This window comes from Hemiscyllium ocellatum, chromosome 6 (genome assembly GCF_020745735.1).
Source record: "Hemiscyllium ocellatum isolate sHemOce1 chromosome 6, sHemOce1.pat.X.cur, whole genome shotgun sequence".
Lineage (NCBI taxonomy): Eukaryota > Metazoa > Chordata > Chondrichthyes > Orectolobiformes > Hemiscylliidae > Hemiscyllium > Hemiscyllium ocellatum.
In genome coordinates this window covers 117230601-117252970 of record NC_083406.1, presented here as the reverse complement: position 1 = coordinate 117252970, position 22370 = coordinate 117230601, and the positions used below count along the sequence as shown (strand labels likewise).

At 47.1% G+C, this 22370-nt stretch overlaps 1 protein-coding gene across 1 annotated transcript; it reads left to right on the top strand.

Moving 5' to 3' along the window:
* The first annotated feature begins 1514 nt into the window (after window positions 1-1514).
* aqp11 (aquaporin 11) lies at window positions 1515-19600 on the top strand. Its single transcript, XM_060826302.1, has 3 exons — window positions 1515-2686; window positions 12209-12325; window positions 17949-19600. The coding sequence occupies exons 1-3, from the start codon at window positions 2044-2046 to the stop codon at window positions 18041-18043; spliced, it is 855 nt and encodes a 284-aa protein (XP_060682285.1). The 5' UTR covers window positions 1515-2043; the 3' UTR covers window positions 18044-19600.
* The last annotated feature ends 2770 nt before the right edge of the window (window positions 19601-22370 follow it).

The window sequence follows — 22370 nt, the reverse complement described above, 5'->3', positions numbered from 1 at the left end:
TTGGGGTTTGACACTATCCAAACCCATTTGATTTCCCCCATGGGTTTGACCACTATCCAAACCCATTTGATTGCCCCTAGGGGTTTGACCACTATCCAAACCCATTTGATTGCCCCTAGGGGTTTGACCACTATCCAAACCCATTTGATTGCCCCTAGGGGGTTTGACCACTATCCAAACCCATTTGGTTGCCCCTTGGGGTTTGACCACTCCCATTTCACCCTCTCCAAGGATTGGCCCACTATCCAAAACCATTCCATTTACCCCAGGAGTATTTTGTCCTCTGCCCACTGCTTCTCACCCTCTCAAGTAGTTGTCATCCCCAGCAGGTCCCAGCTCCTGCTCCCAAACCCTTGACTCTGTGACCAACATCTAACCAATCCCAGTGACTGTGTTCCCCAGCTAGGCCCCGCCCCACAACGGAGTGGCCACGCCCCCATGTGCCTTGCCGCCCCGCCCCCATGTGCCTTGCCGCCCCGCCCATCTCCCCGGAGCCCCGCCCCCTCTCCACGTGTCGCTGGCGATGCTGCGGTCCCCCCGCCCCCCCCCCCGTCCCTCAGTCCGGCCCCGAGCTCAGTGACAGCGGCGGCGGGAGAGCGCGCGGATCGTTGCGGCAGAACCGCGAGCCAAGGCCGGTATTGTGCAGCTCCGAGCTGAGGGGGACAGGCAGCGGGAGAGCGGAGCCTCCAGGACCAGCTCCTACAGGCAGGTCTCTCACAGACACCCCCCACCCCACATAGAGACACCCCCCCCACACACCCCACACACCCCCCCCACCCCACATAGAGACACCCCCCCCACACACACCCCCCACACCCCCATAAAGACACCCCCACCCCACCCCACCACACACACGCGCACACACACACCCCACCACACACACACCCCCCACCCCCCCATAGAGACACCCCCACCCCACCCTACCCACACACACCCACACACCCCCCATAGAGACACCCCCCACACACACACCCCATACACCCCCCACCTCCATAGAGACACCCCCACTCCACCCTACCCACACACACCCACACACCCCCCATAGAGACACCCCCCCACACACACACCCCCCACCCCCCATAGAGACACCCCAGACACCCCCACCCCACCCCCCCCACACACACGCACGCACACACCCCACCCCCCCCCACACACCCACCCCCCATAGAGACACCCCCACCCCAGCCCCCCACACACAGACACCCCCACACACAGACACCACCCACCCCCTACCACACACAGTCATCCCCCAACCCCCTCCACACACAGACATCCCCAACCCCCCCCACACACAGACACCCCCCAAACCCAACACACAGACATCCCCTGCACACCACAGCCCCCACACCACACAGCCACCCCCAACTCCACACCCCCCACACAGACACCCTCATCCCCCCACACAGACACTCCCCCCCCCCCCCCACACACGCAGTCTCCCCCCCCACGCAGTCTCCCCACCCCATGCTGACACCCCCCCCACAATTTCCCCTCACAGACTCTTTCCTGCATAGACCCCTGCACAGTCTTCCCCTCTCCCCCCGCCCTCTGCTCAGACTCTGCCCACAGAGACTCGTGTCTCCACAGAGTTCCATCTGAACAAGAACCCCTCATAGTGATAACCCCTTGGAGACCCCCCCACACCCTCACCCTCTCAGAGAACCCCTCCATAGACTCAGCCCCATCATCACAGACTCACTACCTCTACATATACTCACCCCAGACTCATCATTTGCTGTAACCCCAGTGACTGTCTCTCTTCTATTCCACATTCCCCCCACCCCAGGAGACTCCACCCTGTTGCTGCTAGCCCTTAGCTAAGACATTCCCCACTCCTCCACACACCTCTCTCCTGCTCACCCTTATCCTCCCAGCTTGCTGCCAGTTCTTTCCATCTTGTTTGCCCACAAGACTGAATTGAGGCCTGCCTTGCTGACGCCCCCACCCAACCCGATCCTGCAGCCCACGCTCTCCCCACAGCGAGCCCACCCCCAAAACAGTGTGCCAGCCCACCCATCAGGGAAGCCTGGCAGTGGGCAGGTGATGGAGAATGTCCTGGTTTCACTCAGTGTTCTGGCTGGCACCGTGACTGTGTGCGAGGTGCTGCGCCACATAGCCAGGGCGCTGCTGTGGCCTCGGTGGGGGCGCGCAAAGGGGAGGCTGAGCCGCATCCCAGGGGCCGAGCCCCCTAACTTCGAGGTGGCAGTGGAGCTGCTCTCCACCCTGCAGCTGTGCATCTGCACACACGAACTGCGGCTCCTGGGGAGCTCAGGGCTGCTGGGTTCGATCCCGGGTCTCGCCCTCACCTACCTCGTCGCCCTGGTCCACGTCAGCACCTTTGGCTGTGCCACCTGCAACCCGGTGAGCTGCCTGGAGCGCTACCTCTGCGGACAGAGCAATGGGCAGATAGCAGCTGCCAAGTTGTTGGCGCAGCTCACTGCCGCCTCGGTGGCTCGCAGGCTGGTGGAGTTGGTGTGGGCCCTGGAGATGTCGGACCTGCACTGGTATCACCACCAGCACCAGTACAAATGTACCTCAGCACTGAACACCACTGCTGGAAACGGGCTGGTCGCTGAGTTCGCCTGCGCCTTCACTCTGAGGGCAGCCCTCTTCAGGTTTCACTTGCTGAACCAGAGGCACAAGATCCATATGGTGGCTACATTGATCACTTTCTTCGTGTATGCAGGTGAGTCCAGTAAGAAACACACACGTCCCGTAACTGATCAATGTCTTCCCAACACCATCACTGTCAGTTTTATTTCTCCTTGCATCTGTGCCTCTCAAAGAGTCGTGAATCGGTGGAATTCAGTCAGCCAGAGTGCGGTGGATTTAAGTAGGAGATAGACGGATTTATAATTAGTTAACGGGTTAAAGGGTTATGGAAAGCGGGCAGGAAAGTGGAGTTGATCGTGTTGTGTCGCTGACCAGGCTCGAAGGATGGTTACTCCCACTCATGTTCCTCAGGGAATGGGCATTGCTGGCATGGTCTGCTGTTGTCACCTCCATCAGTGATTTGCCCCCAGTGGGTGCAGCTATTTTAGCCAACAGCTGGTGAGCCAGTCACATTTGGAGGGCATTTCAGAACTGGACCCACTCAATAAAGAAAGTGCTTTTAAATCGCAGAATTGTTACGGAGCGGGGGAAGGCATTCAGCCCCTCGTATCTTATTAGGATTGCTCTTTGGAACCAATAACATACGTTAGGAGTGAAAAGTAAAATCGCCGCAGCTTCAGGCAGCCATGGGGCGTCTCTCTCAGGAGGGAGTGAGAGAGACAACCTTTGGTGATTTAACCTGAGGGGTACCCTGCTTCAGGTGAAAGAAGAGGTTGAGAAAAAGTGATCTCTACAGTGACCTGAGGGTTGACACTGTTGTAAAGTATGAAACGATTCTGTCCTCAGCAAGCTCCACCAACCAGTAATTTGCAAATAGCCAGATAATCTGTTTTTGATCTTCATTAAAGGAATTTTTTTATTTGTTCATGGGCATGTGGGTGTCGCTAACGTTTATTGTCCATTCTTCATTGCTCTGAAGAAGGTTGTGGTGAACTGCCTTCTTGAACCACTGCAGTTCTTGGGGTATAACGGCACCCACAATGCCTTTAGAGGGAATTACAGAATTCTGACCCCATAACACACTCTGATTTGCAATAAATTTCCAAGTAAGAATGGAGGAGGGCTTTAAGGTGGCTGTGTTCCATAAATCAAGTGCTTTTGTCCTTTGTGATAGTGGTGGGAGTGGGTTTGGGTTTGGAAGTTGCTGTCTGAGGATTTTTTGGTGAACTTCTGGAGTGGATCTGCAATGTTACCGAGGTTCAGTAGTGGAGGTAGTGGATATCGGTGGATGAGGTGCCAATGAAGCGGGCTGGTTTGTCTTTGATAGTGTCAAGCTGCTTGAGTGTTTTTAGACCTCCACTTATCTAGGCAAGTGGGGAATATTCCATCACATTCCTGACTTGTACCTTGTGGATGAAGAGCAGGATTTTGGCAGTCAAGAGGCAAGTTCGTCCCCCCAGGATTCTGAGTCTCTGACCTGCTCTTGTGTTCACTGTATGCATATCGCTGGTCCAGTTCAGTTTCTGGTCAATAGCGCACACAAATCCCACACCACCTCAAGAAAAAGCATGTTGACGATGGGGAATTCAGTGACAATAATACTATTGAATGTCAAGGAGCAATGGTGAAATCTTCTCTCTGGTTCAAGGTGGTCATTTCTTTGCATTTCTGTGGTGTGAATGCCCTACTGCCCTTCAAAATATTCTTGTCCTTTATATCCTTCTGGTACCAGCAGCTTGGTTTAAAGTTTAACCTGAAAGGTGCCATCACAGACTCTGCAGTGCTCCCTTGTTACTGTACCAAAATGGCCGCCTTCATTATCTGGTCCCCTCCTTTCCTGAGGGATACATTGATTGAATGTAGGTTCGCCCCAGCTCATCAGCTTTGGCTGAGGTCAATGGTCCAAACACAGCCCCGCGAATCACATGGCCAGTACCTTATTGATGTGTGCGTCTTGGCTGCCTACTGGGTAAAATCATAGGGCCAGGGAGTGAGCTGACCTTTGTTTGGCTTCAAGAATGCCAGACAATGTTCCCAGCGCCTGGCAGTAATGCCTGCCTGAGGTGTAAGGATTTGGTTGTTGGAGCAGAGAATTGTTGTATACCCTCCCAGTACTTCGTCAGCTGATGCAAAGATTTCTGAGTTGGAGGAGGTACAGTAATGTTTCTAAAGTCTGAGCGAGGTGGCATGAGATAACTCCTCCTAAAGCTTGGGGGAATCACAGAAATGAAACAAAAGGCCATTCAGCCTTTCAAGCGTCTACTGCCATTTGGATCTCAATTCCATCTATCTGCATTGGTTCTGTAACCTTTAGTGCAACATGTAATTATTAATAAAGTTTATACTATCAATGCTCAAAAAAGTAAAGTTACAAAACATGCATTTGTAAAAGAGAAAATTACAGTTTGTGAAGCTAAAGATAATTGTTGTAAAAATAATTTCTTTGTTATAAAGTATCATTTGCAGCTCTTTCAAATATAAGTTGCTCTTGTAAATCTAAGTTAAGTAGTTGGTGGAAAATGCCTTGGTTAACAGTATCTATTACCGTATGAGGTTAAAGGTATGTAAGGTTGAAAGATTAAAGTCTAGTTTATAGAATGATCAGTTGCTAATCTAATCATTCCCAACCAGACTTGTAATTCAACCTCCACCCTGAAGATTTGAACACCTATAAAGGAAAAGATAAAATTGCCATAGTCCTGGCTGTTCTTGCATTAGAGAGAGATAACTTTGGTGCTTTAATCTGAGAGTCACTATGCCTCAGCACAGGGGAGAAATTGAGAAGGAGAGTCCTTCATGATAACCTCAGCCAGTACTGGAACTGAACTCACATTGTTGGCATGACTCTGCATTATACAAGAACCATCCAGGAGGAGAAAGTGAGGTCTGCAGATGCTGGAGATTAGAGCTGAAAATGTGTTGCTGGAAAAGCGCAGCAGGTCAGGCAGCATCCAAGGAATAGGAAATTTGACGTTTCGGGCATAAAGAAGGGCTTATGCCCGAAACGTCGAATTTCCTGTTCCTTGGATGCTGTCTGACCTGCTGCGCTTTTCCAGCAACACATTTTCAGCTCAGACAAGAACTATCCAGCCAACCGAGCTAATGCACGCACTGGCTGTTTGAACAAATATTCTGATGTGAATGTTGCAGGTTCCACATGCATGCACACACAACTGCTTTCCCCTGTGAAACTAGCGGTTATGTATTGAAGGTTGATGGAATGGGATATATTTTGCAAGATTGTTGGAAACATAATTCTTAAGGGAAAGTAGATTTGACATTTATCGGGTGTCTTTCATTATTTCATACATCTCGAATCTCTTTTAGTCAATTAACATCATCTAATTGAAGTCAGTGTTATCGGGGGAAACAAATAGAGACTCAGCAAGCTCCCACAAACAATGATGGGATAATGAGCAGATAATTTCTTTACGTGATGTTAGCTAGGTGATAAACTTTCCCGAGGACAGTCAGGAAGGCATCCTTCCTCTTCAAAAGGTAGAGTTGCATTATGCCCTTCTGCAAGGGCAGAAGGGGCCAGTGTTTTTTTCTGTCTTAACCTGAATCCTGCTTCGTACACTTCGAATCAAAATGAACTGATTCAGTGCAGAGCTGTCAGCGTTCATTAGAACAGCCAGAGCATTTGTATACATGAAGAGTGTGGCTGCTGACCTAGATCCTCTCAGGAATCCCGGAGTCCCTCGAGTTGTGGCCGCTCTGTTTGCTAGACATTGTTGCAGTCGTATTTCAAGCACAGTCAAGGTTCTGAAGAATAATGTGGGTTTAGCTCTTGTTATGTCCGCAATCAGAATTATGGAGAGTATACAGCATAACCAAACTAGTCAATGCCAATCATTATACTCAACAATCACACGACACCAGGTTTTGGTCCAACAGGTTTATTTGAAACCACAAGTTTTTGGAGCTGCCGAAGGAAGGAGCTGCACTTTGGATGCTGCCTGAACTGCTGTGCTCTTCCAGCACCACTGATCCAGAATCTGGTTTCCAGCATCTGCAGTCATTGTTTTTACCTCTAAGGAAGGAGCTGCTCAGAGCTGTTAGTCAGCTGTTAGCTGGGAATCTGAAAGAAACAGTGACATGGAAGTTGTTCCATACTGAATCTCTCTGACATCTCTCTCTCTCTCTCTCCTGTAAGAACCTGTGTCTGATTTTATATCTTTGCCAAGGGGGTGTTTATGGGGACTGTTGCAGGCATTTAGAACAGCATCATTAAGTTGGGTTTTTGAATAGTATTATTCTGTATTCTGTTCTTTTTTGTTTGTTTTGTTCAGTTCTTTGAATAAATTTAAAACTGAGGGGTTTTGACCAGCTGTATCATTCCTGGAATATACACTTACACCTGCACAAAACAACTGGAAACTTTAGGCTTTGGGCTACCTCCTTGAACTGTTGTGAGGGAGTCTGGCCTCGTCCATAACAACACTGAGTAGAGAACTTGTGCAGAGGAATCTAACTTGAAGCTACGTTGGTCAGCATCGCGTTTGGCAGGGGAGCCACGGTGAGCATTTCTTTGTTATTGACGTTTTAAAAGTGCCGGCTGTAGCTTTTTGGTTTTGGCTCCAAAGTCCTACTTGTGCCATCTAAAAAACATTTGATTTTTGCAAACTGGTGTAGCAGCTGTACCATGGAGGGGTGGCAGGGGAGTTCAGCCCTACTTGCTGTGATTAATCACTGAGAGAGTTTGTTAGATAAAGGGTGCACTGTTGTACTGGTGCTGAGAGGCGGAGTTCCAATCCATCAAAAACCAATCAGTTTGCATTTTAAAGGGCTTGTTGTCCCTAAGGGTTAGCTGCAAATGTGTTGCTGGTCAAAGCACAGCAGGCCAGGCAGCATCTCAGGAATAGAGAATTCGACGTTTCGAGCATAAGCCCTTCATCAGGATGAAGGGCTTATGCTCGAAACGTCGAATTCTCTATTCCTGAGATGCTGCCTGGCCTGCTGTGCTTTGACCAGCAACACATTTGCAGCTGTGATCTCCAGCATCTGCAGACCTCATTTTTTACTCGAAGAAGTCCCTAAGGGTTATCCTACAATTCCTTTGTACTGCAACTTCCTGTGCAACTGCCTGTCTGTGTTGCCACCATCCTTAGATTAGTGAGAAGCTGATTCACACAGCAGGATTGGAAAAGTGCAGAATTGTATTTTATACCCGCACATTTTCTTCCCATCTTATATGGAGGAGTTGCTCTTTGTATGAGTGTGTTGGCAAGGTATTCTGCAACATGGGCTTCACAATTTGCTCATTGGACCAATGCGTTCAATAGAGAATTCGGCTGCCAGCACCCTCTGCCCCCACCCCATCACCACCACCACCAAGAATTGCAGCAGTCAGTGACTCCTTGAGTCTCAGCAATGCCTGATCCACTATGTTTTTCCAGCGTCACACTTTTCAACTCTGATCTCCAGCATTTGCAGTTTCTCTCAGACGTAGGGGTGTTCTGCAAAGACTGCACACTATTCAGCATCATTTGTAACACAGGTATCAAAGCAGCCCATGTCCATATGTGGCAAGCCCTGAACAATATCCAGGTTAGAGCTGAAAAGTAGTAAGTAATATTCACACCATGCAAATGCCAGGCAAAGATAATCTTGCCATCATTCCTTGACATGCAATGGTATTACCATCACTGAATCCCCCACTATTGACACCCCAGGAGTTACCTTTGACAAGAAACTGAACTGGAATAGCTATATAAATAGTATCAGATGAGCAAGTCAGAGGTTAGGGATGCTGCAACGAATAATTCACCTCCTCACTCCCCAAGGCACAAGTCAAGAGTGTGATGGAATACTCCCCACTTGCCTGGCTGAGTACAACTCAAGAAGCTTGAAAAGCAGCTCACTTGATTGGCACCACATGCACAAACATGTACCACCAGCATTCAGTAGCAGCAATGCACACCATCTACAAGGTACACTGCAATGATTCACCAAAAATCCTTAGACAGCACTTTCTAAATGTACAGCCATGCCCATCTAGAAGGGCAAGGGCAGCAGATACAGAGGAATACCCTTCTGAGTTCTCCCCAAGCCACACTCCATCCTGACTTGAAAATATATTATTGATCTGGGATAAATTCTTGAACTTGCTCTGTAACAGCATTATGGGTCTGCCTATAACATAACACGTATAGCAGTTCAAGAAGGCAGCTCACTACCACCACCTCAAGTGTAACTAGGAATGGTTAATAAACGCTGACCTAGCCAGTCGTGTCCACATCCAATGTTCCATGAGTGAATGCCGGAAAAAGGATCCCCTAGCCCCTCCACAAGTGTCACCTTTCAGAAGAGACATTAAACTGAGGCTCTAACTTTTCAAAAGACCTAGTATTATTTAAAGAACACAGGAGGCATCTGATGTTCTAACAAATATTTATTTCTGAACTGACATAACAAAATAGACTTATCGGGTAGTTATCATGTTACTATTTGTAGGATTTTTGTAGGATGCTACTAGGCTGATACATTTTCCTGTATCATGAAATTCTCTGCTCAAAAATAGTGTGAAGTGTTTTGGGTCATTTGTAGTTGAGAACGATTACTATGTACTTCCTTCTATCACTATCTATCTTGTATTTTGAAATAAATTACCAGAAAGAACTAGTAAGACAGACAAGATAATTATTTAAAAATTATTTTTTGATGGGTTGTGGGTCAGCATTTATTGCCCATCCCGAACTGAATGCTTGACCATTTCAGAGGTCAGTTAATACTAAACTATATTTCAATGGGTCTGGTGTTGCATGTAGCTAGGCCAGGTATAGATAGTAAATATCTTTCACTAAAGAGACATTAGTGAAGCACGTGAGGTTTTAATGACCATTGATAGTTTCATGGTCGTCATCATTGAGACAGCCTTCATTTCCAGGTCCATGTGAGATTTGAATGTGTGTCCCCAGACCTAGATTATTAATTCAGTGACATTACCACTGCATCATAACCTCCCTCATCAAGTTTGATATGTTTGATGTGTTTCTGGGGGCAGAAGAGATTGAGGATTAATGTGTTGGGTGTTTTAAAAATGGTTGGACCTTTTTTTGTCCCTAATGGCCTTTTTCTGTTCGGAATGGTTTTTGCGTTCTGGAGAGTTTTCTTTCTTCTTTCGCAGACTGAGCACTGCTGATATTTTTTACCCATCCCTAATTGTCTGTGAGAATGCAAGTCTCTTCTTTTAAGGCCAAATAACTTATTAGGTCATCTCAGAGGACCACCAGAGGCATTTACTTCATATGCTTGCAAAAAGTCCAAACCAGGTAAGCATGATCAACTTTCTTCCTAAAGGACATCAGTGGACCAAACAGGTTTTTATGATGGTAAAAACAATGACTGCAGATGCTGGAAACCAGATTCTGGATCAGTGGTGCTGGAAGAGCACAGCGGTTCAGGCAGCATCCAAGGAGCAGCAAAATCGCCGTTTCGGGCAAAAGCCCTTCATCAGGAATAAAGGCAGAGAGCCTGAAGCGTGGAGACAGAAGCTAGAGGAGGGTGGGGGTGGGGAGAGAGTAGCATAGAGTACAATAGGTGAATGGAGGAGGGGATGAAGGTGATAGGTGAGGGAGGAGGGTGGAGTGGATAGGTGGAAAAGAAGATAGGCAGGTAGGACAAGTCATGGGGACAGTGCTGAGCTGGAAGTTTGGAACTGGGGTGAGGTGGGGTAAGGGGAGATGAGGAAACTGTTGAAGTCCACATTGATGCCCTGGGGTTGAAGTGTTCCGAGGCAGAAGATGAGGTGTTCTTCCTCCAGGCGTCTGATGGTGAGGGAGCGACAGTGAAGGAGGCCCAGGACCTCCATGTTCTCGGCAGAGTAGGAGGGGGTGTTGAAATGTTGGGCCACAGGGCGGTGTGGTTGATTGGTGCGGGTGTCCCGGAGATGTTCCCTAAAGCGCTCTGCTAGGAGGCATCCAGTCTCCCCAATGTAGAGGAGACCGCATCGGGAGCAACGGATGCAATAAATGATGTTAGTGGATGTGCAGGTAAAACTTTGATGGATGTGGAAGGCTCCTTTAGGGCCTTGGATAGAGGTGAGGGAGGAGGTGTGGGCGCAGGTTTTGCAGTTCCTGCAGTGGCAAGGGAAGGTGCCTGGATGGGAGGGTGGGTTGTAGGGGGGGGGTGTAGACCTGACCAGGTAGTCACGGAGGGAAAGGTCTTTTGTGGAAGGCGGAAAGGGGTGGGGAGGGAAATATATCCCTGGTGGTGGGGTCTTTTTGGAGGTGGCGGAAATGTCGGCGGATGATTTGGTTTATGCGAAGGTTAGTAGGGTGGAAGGTGAGCACCAGGGGCGTTCTGTCCTTGTTACGGTTGGAGGGGTGGGGTCTGAGGGCGGAGGTGTGGGATGTGGGCGAGATGTGTTGGAGGGCATCTTTAACCACGTGGGAAGGGAAATTGCGGTCTCTAAGGGAGGAGGCCATCTGGTGTGTTCTGTGGTGGAACTGGTCCTCCTGGCAGCAGATAAGGCAGAGGCGGAGGAATTGGGAATACGGGATGGCATTTTTGCAAGAGGTAGGGTGGGAAGAGGTGTAATCCAGGTAGCTGTGGGAGTCGGTGGGTTTGTAAAAATGTCAGTGTCAAGTCGATCGTCATTAATGGAGGTGGAGAGGTCCAGGAAGGGGAGGGAGGTGTCAGAGATGGTCCAGGTAAATTTAAGGTCAGGGTGGAATGTGTTGGTGAAGTTGATGAATTGCTCAACCTCCTCGCAGGAGCACGAGGTGGCGCCAATGCAGTCATCAATGTAGCGGAGGAAGAGGTGGGGAGTGGTGCTGGTGTAATTACGGAAGATCAACTGTTCTACGTAGCCAACAAAGAGACAGGCATAGCTGGGGCCCATATGTGTGCCCATGGCTACCCCTTTGGTCTGGAGGAAGTGAAAGGATTCGAAGGAGAAATTGTGAAGGGTGAGGACCAGTTCAGCTAAACGAATGAGAGTGTCGGTGGAAGGGTACTGTTGGGGACGTCTGGAGAGGAAAAAACGGAGAGCCTGGAGGCCCTGGTCCTGGCGGATGGAGGTGTAGAGGGATTGGATATCCATGGTGAAGATGAGGCGTTGGGGGCCAAAGAAACGGAAGTCTTGGAGGAGGTGGAGGGCGTGGGTAGTGTCTCGAACGTATGTGGGGAGTTCCTGGACTAGGGGGCATAGGACAGTGTCGAGGTAGGTGGAGGTGAGTTCAGTGGGGCAGGTGCATGCTGAGACAATGGGTTGGCCAGGGTGGTCAGGCTTGTGGATATTGGGAAAGAGGTAGAACCGGGCAGTGCGGGGCTCCCGGACTATGTGGTTGGAAGCTGTGGATGGGAGATCTCCTGAGGTGATGAGGTTCTGTATGGTCTGGGAGATGATGGTTTGGTGATGGGGGGTGGGGTCATGGTTGAGGGGGCGGTAGGAAGAGGTGTCCTCGAGTTGGCGTTTGGCTTCAGTGGTGTGGAAGTCAGTGCACCAGACTATCACTGCGAGTTGGGTAGTTTTATGAAGCCTTCTTTCTATGTTGATTTAATAAACTAAATTGTCATTCTCAGCCATTCTCAGTTAGCATTGCATCTCAGAGTTATTAGTCCAGAACTCTGCATTACTTGTCCAGTGAAATTGTCACTATACACTCAATGATTTTGGATAACCTGATTTCCCTCTTTTTGCGTTGTACAGCTGGAGACCTGACGGGTGCTGTGTTTAATCCAGCTCTGGCTTACTCTATCACTTTCAACTGCGAAGGAAACACGTATCCGGAATACTGTTTTGTATACTGGCTGGGACCCCTGATGGGTAAGGAGACGTGAATCAAAGAATAGTAATGGCACAGAAAGAGGCCATTTGGCCTGTTTTATAATGCTGACTCTCTGCAACAGCCCTCGTCCAGTGTCACCCCTTTGCTTTTTCCTGCGGGCTTCAAATATTTTCTCTCCAATTAATAATCCAGTTTCCTTCTGGAATTCTCAGTTGAATCTCTCTCCACCACACACTAGGGCAGTACATTCCAGATCCTTCACCACATGCTACATGAAAACCTTTATCCCCATTGCTGCTTTTGCCATGCATCTTACATATGTGCCCTCTCCCATTGGGAACAGTTTCTCCCTATGTTTTCTGGCCCCTTCATTTGCACACCACTGTCAAATCTCCTCACAACCTTCTCCTTTCCCAGGAAAATTCCAATACCAAACTTTCTGTTCTGTCAAATGCAATTCCTCATCCCTGGAGCTGTGCCTCTCTCTTTGTTTCAGTCTGTCTCTGTCTCCTCTCTCATTCAATGCTTTCACAAGCTGCCCATGGCTGAAAATGTGTTGCTGGTTAAAGCGCAGCAGGTCAGGCAGCATCCAAGGAAAAGGAAATTTGACGTTTCGGGCATAAGCCCTTCATCAGGAATGAGGAAAATGTGTCCAGCAGGCTAAGATAAAAGGTAGGGAGGAGGGACTTGGGGGAGGGGTGATGGAGATGTGATAGGTGGAAGGAGGTCAAGGTGAGGGTGATAGGTCGGAGTGGGGGGGAGGGGAAATGAGGAAACTGGAGAAATCTGAGTTCATCCCTTGTGGTTGGAGGGTTCCCAGGCGGAAGATGAGGAGCTCTTCCTCCAACCGTCGTGTTGTTATGTTCTGGCGAATTACATCGCCACAAGGGATGAACTCAGATTTCTCCAGTTTCCTCATTTCCCCTCCCCCCACCTTGTCTCAGTCGATTCCTTCGAACTCAGCACCGCCCTCCTAACCTGCAATCTTCTTCCTGACCTCTCCGCCTCCACCCCACTCCGGCCTATCACCCTCACCTTGACCTCCTTCCACCTATCACATCTCCATCGCCCCTCCCCCAAGTCCCTCCTCCCTACCTTTTATTTTAGCCTGCTGGACACACTTTCCTCATTCCTGATGAAGGGCTCTGGCCCGAAACGTCGAATTTCCTGTTCCTTGGATGCTGCCTGACCTGCTGCGCTTTAACCAGCAACACATTTTCAGCTCTGATCTCCAGCATCTGCAGTCCTCACTTTTTACTACAAGCTGCCCATGCTCCATTTGAGGCCAAACAGTGATTAATGCAGGTCGTCATAACAGCCTTCCTTTTGTACTCTATGTCACAAATGATAAAGCCTGGGATCCTAATGCTTTGTGAACTGTTGTACCTTCAATGATTTATGTTCATATAACCCCAGCGCACGTTGTTTCGACACCTCCTTTAAAGTCGTGCACTTCATTTTAGGTTGTATCTCCTTGTATCATTTCACATGTCTCTCTTCTATTTTACTTGTCACACATCTGCCCATTTACCGGCTTATCAATGTCCTATTGAGGTTTAACACTATCCTCATCTCATGTGTGGGGAAGGGAACAGTTATATTTTCACTGGGTTGTTTTAGGACTGGGCTGTGTGGGTTTTGATCATTGGATAACTTCAAAGCATGTAAAGGAAATGTGAACCTATTTCTTGTATTTTTCAGTCCTGTGCTTAAAGATACGACAATGGTATTATTGAGTTTGATGGGAGAAGATTGGAATTGTTAAAATTCAGTTGTTAAATGATAAAATAACATATGTTTAATGTAGAAACAAGGCACCCCAAGAACTTTTTTTTTCAAATAAAAAAACTTTGCAAGATGTGGGTGCCGATGACACCTTTGGCATTTATTGACCGTCTTTTGTTACCCTGTGAATGGGGATCAGAAATGTAGTCAAAAAGGTGTGGGGTGCAAGGAAGGAAGATGATCGATGTATTGGAGAAGTGGGAATTTTGGATTGGAGGTCTGAATAGGTCTATTGGGGATTGTTCGGTTGCCCTAGAATTAGAAAGGAGAAAATGGAACCAAATCAGCCATGATAACTGCAATCAATCCTTAATTATGTGTCTACAAATGAGAAATTGGCAACCTACCCACCTGTCATATGATAGAATGACCTTGAATGGCGTTTACTAATGCTGACATCTATCCATCTGTGTGGCAGATTGCCATCTCACCTCTGAGGCACTTGCTCCCTTATCAGCTTTCTTTCAGTAATTACTGTGGTGATCAATACTTAAGAGCCACCTTCAATTCACCAACAGATGGAGGTCTAGTGGTAGTGTCCCTACCTCTGAGCCAGGAAGCCCAGGTTCAAGTCCCACTGCTCCACCACAAGTGTGTACTAACCCCAATAGCCTGCTCACTATTGCTTCATTCAGGCCCAGCCAGAATCACTGCACTCTTACTGCAACCTTAATCCAGACAAGGATGTGAGCTGATGCCAGAGGAGTGGCTGCCTCCACCATTGAGACAAGATTATACTTGGTAAGGTACCAAGGAACCCTGCTCATCAGGTTCAAGGGGAAACCCTTCCAATGGCTCAAGTCATACGTGAACATGACAGTCACAGCTGCTGAACATTAATCACAACAGTCTTAAAGCATCACTGGCCCATGACATAGCAGCGATTAATCATCTTGCATGCATGAGCTTTCCTACATCAGAAATTCAAAAATGGACTGTTCATTGGCATATTCACCTCTATTCGCAATCAACCTGTGCCAGCTTCCAACAGGAGCTAGATAGCCTTCAGGCTGGGGTTGACAAGTGACACAGTTTATATAAAGAAATATGCTGGGTGACTCCCCATCACCTTCCATGGTACCACCATCACTAGGAGCCAGGAGCAGCCAAAATGTGAGAAGGCCATCTATATCAGCGCAATGCATTTCGGGGCATGCCTGAGACTGAATAACGTGTAAGAGGTGATACCTCCTAATTCATCCAGTCTCTGCAAGTTGAGTCTGGGATGGAACATTATTTGCCATTGGGTGTTCATCAACAGCAGAGAATATTCCTACCATTCATGCTGTGCTCTTTATATCTAACCAGTTTAGGTTTGATGGAAGAGATTGGAATTGTTAAATTTAGTTGTTAAATGATAAAATAACATCTGTTTAATGTTCCTCCAGAACTGCAGGATTCACTTCAGCAACTAACTCTGGTTGTTTCAACAACGCTGACTTCCCCAGTCACCAAAGTAAGAGTAGTAATATTGCTGGGAACACTGTGAGCTCAGTTTCCATGAGTTAGGAGTATGTCGCCACCCCTTCATTATTGTCACCTCAGTTTCCAGGAATTCTTTTCCTGGCCATCAGCAGAAGATTATCATTGGTTCAGTGTTAAAGTTGGACAGCACCTTCAATAGTGCATCATTTGCTTGGTACTGCACTGCAGGTGTTAGCCTAGGTCTGGTACTCAAGACCTTGGAGTGGAAGTTCAATGCATAAACGCCTGGCTTGGAGGTGTGGGGGCTATACAATGAACCACTTTGTTGACCCAGCGTCTGTTGTTTGAACAGTTCAGACGGTGGTCTCCAACCCTGGTTCCATTCGTATATGGGGTTTATAACTGTTGATCTCAGTCTCTGTCCTTTGCCTCATTTTATTTTTGAGCTGACACACAGCTGCATGACTGTACTGAAACCTTTCAATTTGTTTCATTGTGTGGCCAGTTGGTTGTATCTGCCAACTGCTGCTAATGTGACAGGTTACAAATTTGAAACAGCCTCCATACCCTCATTTCAAACATCACTTGAGTTGCAAGTGCAGAATTAGTGATTTTAAGGTTAGTTCACATTGCACTTACAGATCTTTAGTGTTGGTATTATTGTTAAACTAATTAAATACCATTTATTTCAGTTTAACCACAGCAGCCCACTGGTAAAGTATGCCATGCCCAGTCAGTGCGAACATGCTATTAAACATGGTTTAAAAGAAAGCCTTTACATTTCGTTGTTTATCTCTCTCACTGCACATTTCGAGCTGAAGATGTGTTCTCACTTGGTAGGCAAGAGGCTTGGTGTTTATTTTAACTAAAACATTTATCCCTGGCTAGCGAAAATAATGAACCTGGACCATCTAAAACAAAACTGAAAATATACAACTTTCATGTGAATGATAAAATTAATTTCTGTTTATGGCTATGAGAGATAACATTTGTTTGTCCCAAAGTACATTGTTTAGTAAAATGGGGAAATTGGGACGACACCATATAACAATTTACAGTAAATTTGAGGATAGCTTTCCCTCAATCAGCATGCTTCATACAAAGTTGACAAACTAAAGGCTGTTTTGAAAGCTTAATAATCAGTAGCCAAAGATAGGGCCTGCACTGAAGTACCATTTTGCAATTGCCATTTTTATTTAAGTTTAGATTTGTTTAAGATTTAGATTTTATTGCCTTGAGTACTCAAGTACAGGGTGCTGGAGTACAATGAAAAGTGTACAAAAGCTCCACACACGACACTATCTTAGGGACAAACTACCTAGGTAAAGAATCTTAGTTACAGAGATACAAAAATAAAGAAATGAGTCTATAAGTTTACAGCACTACAAATACTCTGGCAAAACCAACTGTTCACAGATGGCAAAGTAATTAAAGAAGCAATGATTGCTGCTACTGATTCTTTATTCAACAACTTTAAGAACAAGTAAATAATAACCGCATTCCAGAGATACCCTTTAGTGTTTCCACAGTAGCAAGACGAACAGAATCTTGGTCCGAAGATGACAATTCTGACTTCAAGTAAATGGCAAGTTAATGTGCAGTCACAGACTCCGAGCTGACTAGAGGACAAAATATGTAATGATATATCCTTGACTTTATAGCATTCATTCAAAACAGACAGACTGTTTATCTTTTCATTGAAGTAAATCCTGAGACTTTAAATTTTGAAAGCGACTTTGTGCTTTGAAAATGTTGGCAATCACTGATTAGGGACGGAATTTTCACAGGTTAATAATTGGTAAAATTGCAGCACTGCAGGAAGTAATTTCATCCATTGTGTCTGTCCCAGACATAACATTATCCAGTCTCATCCCAATATTCAGCCTTGTTTGTAACCCTGCAGGTGACTGCCCTTCAATTGCATAACTAAATATGTTTTGTGATTTGGAGATGCCAGAGTTGCACTGGGTGTACAAAGATATCTCTCCACCCCAGCCTCATTCCTGATGAAGGGCTTTTGCCCAAATTGTTTATTTTCCTGCTCCTCGGATGCTGCCTGACCTGCTGTGCTTTTCCAGCACCACACTCTCTAATCTCCATCTGCAGTCCTCACTTTCACCAGCAATTGACCCAATCTTTCCTCAGTACTAAAATTCTCAATTCCTGGCAACATCAATCTCCTGTGTGTACCCTCTATCATGCAGTCATATTGTTCTTGTAATGTGGTGACCAGAACTGTACACAGTACTCTGGCTGTGACCTTCCTAATGTTTATACATTCGTGTGCAAGCGTGAGCTCCCTATGTACGCTGCACCTGATAAGTGACTGTCTCCCGTATGCTGCCTAAACCAGTTTATCCAGCTGCCCTGCTACCTTTCGCAATCTTTGGACATGCAGGTTGTGTGCTCTTGTCTCATTTCCTCCTGTTTTGTCCCTTCTTATTCCTCCAGGTGCAATGACTGCTGTCTTGTTGTTTGAGAGGAAATCTGTAGATGGTGCTGATATGAGATCAGCAACGGAGGAGACTAAGGAGAAGAGATCTTGAAGCAGCATCCTTGCTGCACTGGAATCGTACAATTGAACCATGGACCTCATCACCTTCTGAAGACCTTGGAAGGAAAGGATGTTGTTTCATTTCTTTTAGTTTCAAACGACAAGAGACCGTAACGAGCATTGTTAATTAATTTAGTGTCATCTCAATTTTAGGAGTGAACATTCCAGCCATTACTCCTTTTTTGGGGGAAAAAAAGCAAAAGCAATAATTTAGAAGCAGCCGAGGACAAATTTTAAATACTTTTTATTGATAATCTGAGTGTTGGATGAGTTCCTCCCTGTAAGGTCTGATGCTGGGGGTTACACAAACCACACTAATAGCAACTGAAGAAGAATTTACATCTTAATGTAAAAAGTGAAGTCATTGCTTTTATTCAGACACCAGTATTTCACAAGTGGGCACAACTCAAACAGCATCACTCCACCCACCCACCCCTGTCCTGAAGGAAAAACCATTACATCAATTTAATGAAGTTCTTAGAATGCGTGAGAAAGAAAACAAGCAACTGATTTGCTGCAGATTATATGGACGTCAATCCCAATAACTCAGTGTTAGGAACTGATTGGGTATGCTAATGGGGAAGGTCATCTTGGATTTTAATGTAGTGACAGTGAATGAATGCTGATAGAATTCCAAGTCTGGAAGTTGTCTGACCTGGAGTTGGGAGAGGGGGGAGTGATGGTGGTGGAATCCCCCATTGCATGTGGTGGTGTTCCAAGTTTGCGAGGGAATGTACCATCTTAGTGGATAACTTTAGAGTTATACTGATAGAAAATTACGAGTAGATCCATTCACATACCTTCAGACCACTCCCTGTCCTACAGGGGCATGAATCAAAATAAAGGAGGGTGTGACAAACAAAACTTGTGGCCATCGAGTACACGGTAATAAAATTTGCTGGCATCACTAACATTGAAGCATCTCTGGCACTTACCAGCTCGGTTGATGCTTTGATATCTGAGTGAATTCATCCTTCAATGAAGAGCTTTTAACAATGAATATTAGGGCAAGGTAATAAAAAGTTTGTAAAATGATCACCAGCATCTCAAAAGACCCGGGGTCCCTTTTTTGAGTCACGTAACCTTTGAAGAACCTGAATGTTTTTCATCAGCTGGTTACGTGCAAGGACAATCTGAGTTCACATCCATGAAGTTTATTCTCCAATTAGGATTGTGAACCATAAAGTACCTGCAATGTCACAGCAGGCACATAGTTCCCCCTGTCTCACACTGGACTCCACGCAACAGAAACTCTGCAGCTCTCTGCTGAGCCACTTGGGTAACTGGATCCCTGAGCCACAAAGACAAGACAAACCCACACCCTCTATTCTGTGATGATCCCACTCCAAGGATACGTGTACGGCAGTAGTGAGGAAACATAGCTGGGCTCAGCTTTGTCAACACTCTGTCTAGGCTTGTACACGCAGGATGATCACTTGAACAATGTGCGGGATATCTCTGGGTGCTCAGAGAACTGGAGATCAGCCTGAGTCAGCACCCTTTGGAGATTGGATTGGGGGGGGGGGGTGGGGGGAGAAACAGGCAGAAAATCATTTCTCAGGTAGCAATATGAAGATCTGTTAGCTGCAAGAGGTCTTGGTGAACAGTGACATTTTCTACTTGGAAAGGTGCTGTCAGTTAGAACAGGATGGCATCGTGAGGTATTAATCTAATTTGGCCAAGCTGCCTTTCAGCTTCTCATCTACAATTTACGCAGCACATTCTGATTATTAAACATTCCTTGATATTGTGAAGAAATGTTGATGTATAAGTAAAAATAAATCATTGTGATTGACTTAATCTACTCTGCCATTATTTCTGAGTAATTTGTAAAATTGTTTCTCAAGTTATGGGTGAGGGCAGCATTTGTGCCTGGTAAAATGGTGTCCTGTTCTTAGTTAACAGTTTATTGACCAAATGTCATGACCCCACTATTGAGCTTGGCAATACTTATATCTTGACAATGAAGTTCTTCAATGGAGGCTCACTGATGATGTCACCTAGCACGGTGATGGAATGTCTGAGAACAAACCCACCAGCTCAGTGAGCAAACTTACAATCTGGACAGATGAGGTTTCTTCAACAGTGCCCCTTACGCCCACTTGGCACTGTTCTGGGGTTCAGATATTCAACAAACATAAGACATAGGAGCAGCAATAGGCCATTCAGCCCATCAAATCCGCTCCACTAATCAATGAGTTCACAAGGTCAAGGCAAACAATGTTGATGGTGATGAATTCTATTTTGGACACCCAATCCTTTGATTTTAATCTACCTATTGGGTTTGGGTCAGAATTCTGTTTTGAAGTCAGTAGGATATAGTGAGCAGGCAGCAAAATAGGTTTCTGACCCAAAGCCTTTCAATTCCTCCTTATTCATCAGTGTGGTTCATCAGTAAATTCATGGCTAAGAGTGTGGTGCTGGAAAAGCACAGAGGGTCAGGCAGCATCTGGGGGAGGCATAAACCCTTCATCAGGAATGAGGTTTGTGGGTTGGGGCTGAGAGATAAATGGGAGGGGGTGGGGTTGGGGAAAGGTAGCTGGGAAAGGGATAGGTGGATGAAGGTGAGGGAGAAGATGATAGGTCTGAGGGGGCAGTGATGGACGGGTCTGGAGGGCGGTGCCAAGTTGGAGGCTTGGGACTGGGATAGTGTGGGGGGAGGGGAAATGAGGAAGCTGTTGAAATCCACATTTATCCCGCGTGGTTGTAGGATCCCAAGGCCGAATATGAAGCGTTCCTCCCCCAGGCATCAGGTGGTAATGGTTTGGCAGTGGAGGAGGCCCAAGACCTGCATGTCCTTGACAGAGTGGGAGGGAGAGTTGAAGTGTTCAGCCACGGGGAGGTGGGGTTGGTGGGTGCGGGTGTCCCAGAGATATTCCCTGAAACGATCTACAAGAAGGCGTCCTGTCTCCCCAATGTAGAGGATACCACACCGGGTGCAGCGGATGCAGTAGGTGACTTTGGTAGAGATACAGGTGAATTTCTGATGGATGTGGAAGGATCCCTTGGGGCCTTGGACAGAGGTGAGAGGAGTGGTGTAGATGCAGGTTTTGCACTTCCTGCAGTGGCAGGGAAAGGCTCCAGGAATGGGGTGTGGGCTGGTGGGGTGTGTGGATCTGACGTGGGAGTCGAGGAGGGAATGGTCTTTTCGGAACATTCATAGGGGTGGGGAGGGAAATATATTTCTGGTAGTGGGGTCCATTTGGAGGTGGCGGAAGTGCCAGAGGATGATGCGTTGTATGCAGAAGTTGGTAGGGTGGAAGGTGAACCGGGGGTTCTGTCCTTGTTGCGTTGGGAGGGATGGGGTTCAAGGGTAGTGCAGTGTGAAGTGGAGGAGATACGCGGAGGGCATTGTCAACCACGGGGGAAGTTGTGATCGTGGAAGAAGGAGGACATCTGGGACTTTGAGGTGGAATTGGTCATCCTGGGAACAGATGCGGCAGAGGCAGCGGAATTTGGAATAAGGGATGGCATTTTTACAGGAGATAGAGTGGGAGGAGGTGTAGTCTAGGTAGCTGTGGAAGTCAGTGGGCTTGTAGTACATGTCTGTCGCTGGAGACGGTGATGGAGAGGTCCAGGATGGGAAGGGAGGTTGCCAAGATGGTCCAGGTGAATTTGAGGTTGGAGTGAAAAGTGTTGGTAAAGTTGATGAACTGTTCAATCTCCTCGTTGGAGCACGAGGCGGTGCCGATACAGTCATCGATGTAGCAGAGAAACAGGTGAGGGGTGGTGCCAATGTAAGTGCGGAAGATAGACTGTTCCATGTACCCAAAGAGGCAGGCATAGCTGGATCTCATGCAGGTACCTTTGGCTACCGCTTTGGTTAGGGGAAAGTGGGAGGATTGGAAGGAGAAGTTGTTGAGGGTAAGGCGGATGAGGGTGTCAGTAGAAAGATACTGGTTGGGACGGTGTGAGAGGAAGAAATGGAGGGCTTGGAGACCTTCATCATGGTGGCTAGATGTATACAGGGACTGGATGTCCTTGGTGAAGATGAGGTGTTGGCGGTGAGGGAAATGAAAATCTTGAAGGAGGTGAAGGGCATGGGTGGTATCACAAACGTAGAGGGGGAGTGCCTGGACTAAGGGGGACAGGAAGGTGTTGAGGTAGGAAGAGATGAATTCAGTTGGACAGGTGCAGGCTGAGACAATGGGTCAACCAGGGAAGTCAGGTTTGTGAATCTTCGGCAGGAGGTAGAATTGGACAGTGTGGGGTTCACGGACAATGAAGTTGGAGGCTGTGGATGGGAGATCCCCAAAGGTGATGAGGTCGTGGATGGTCTGGAAGATGTTGGTTTGGTGATGGGAGGTGAGATCGTGATC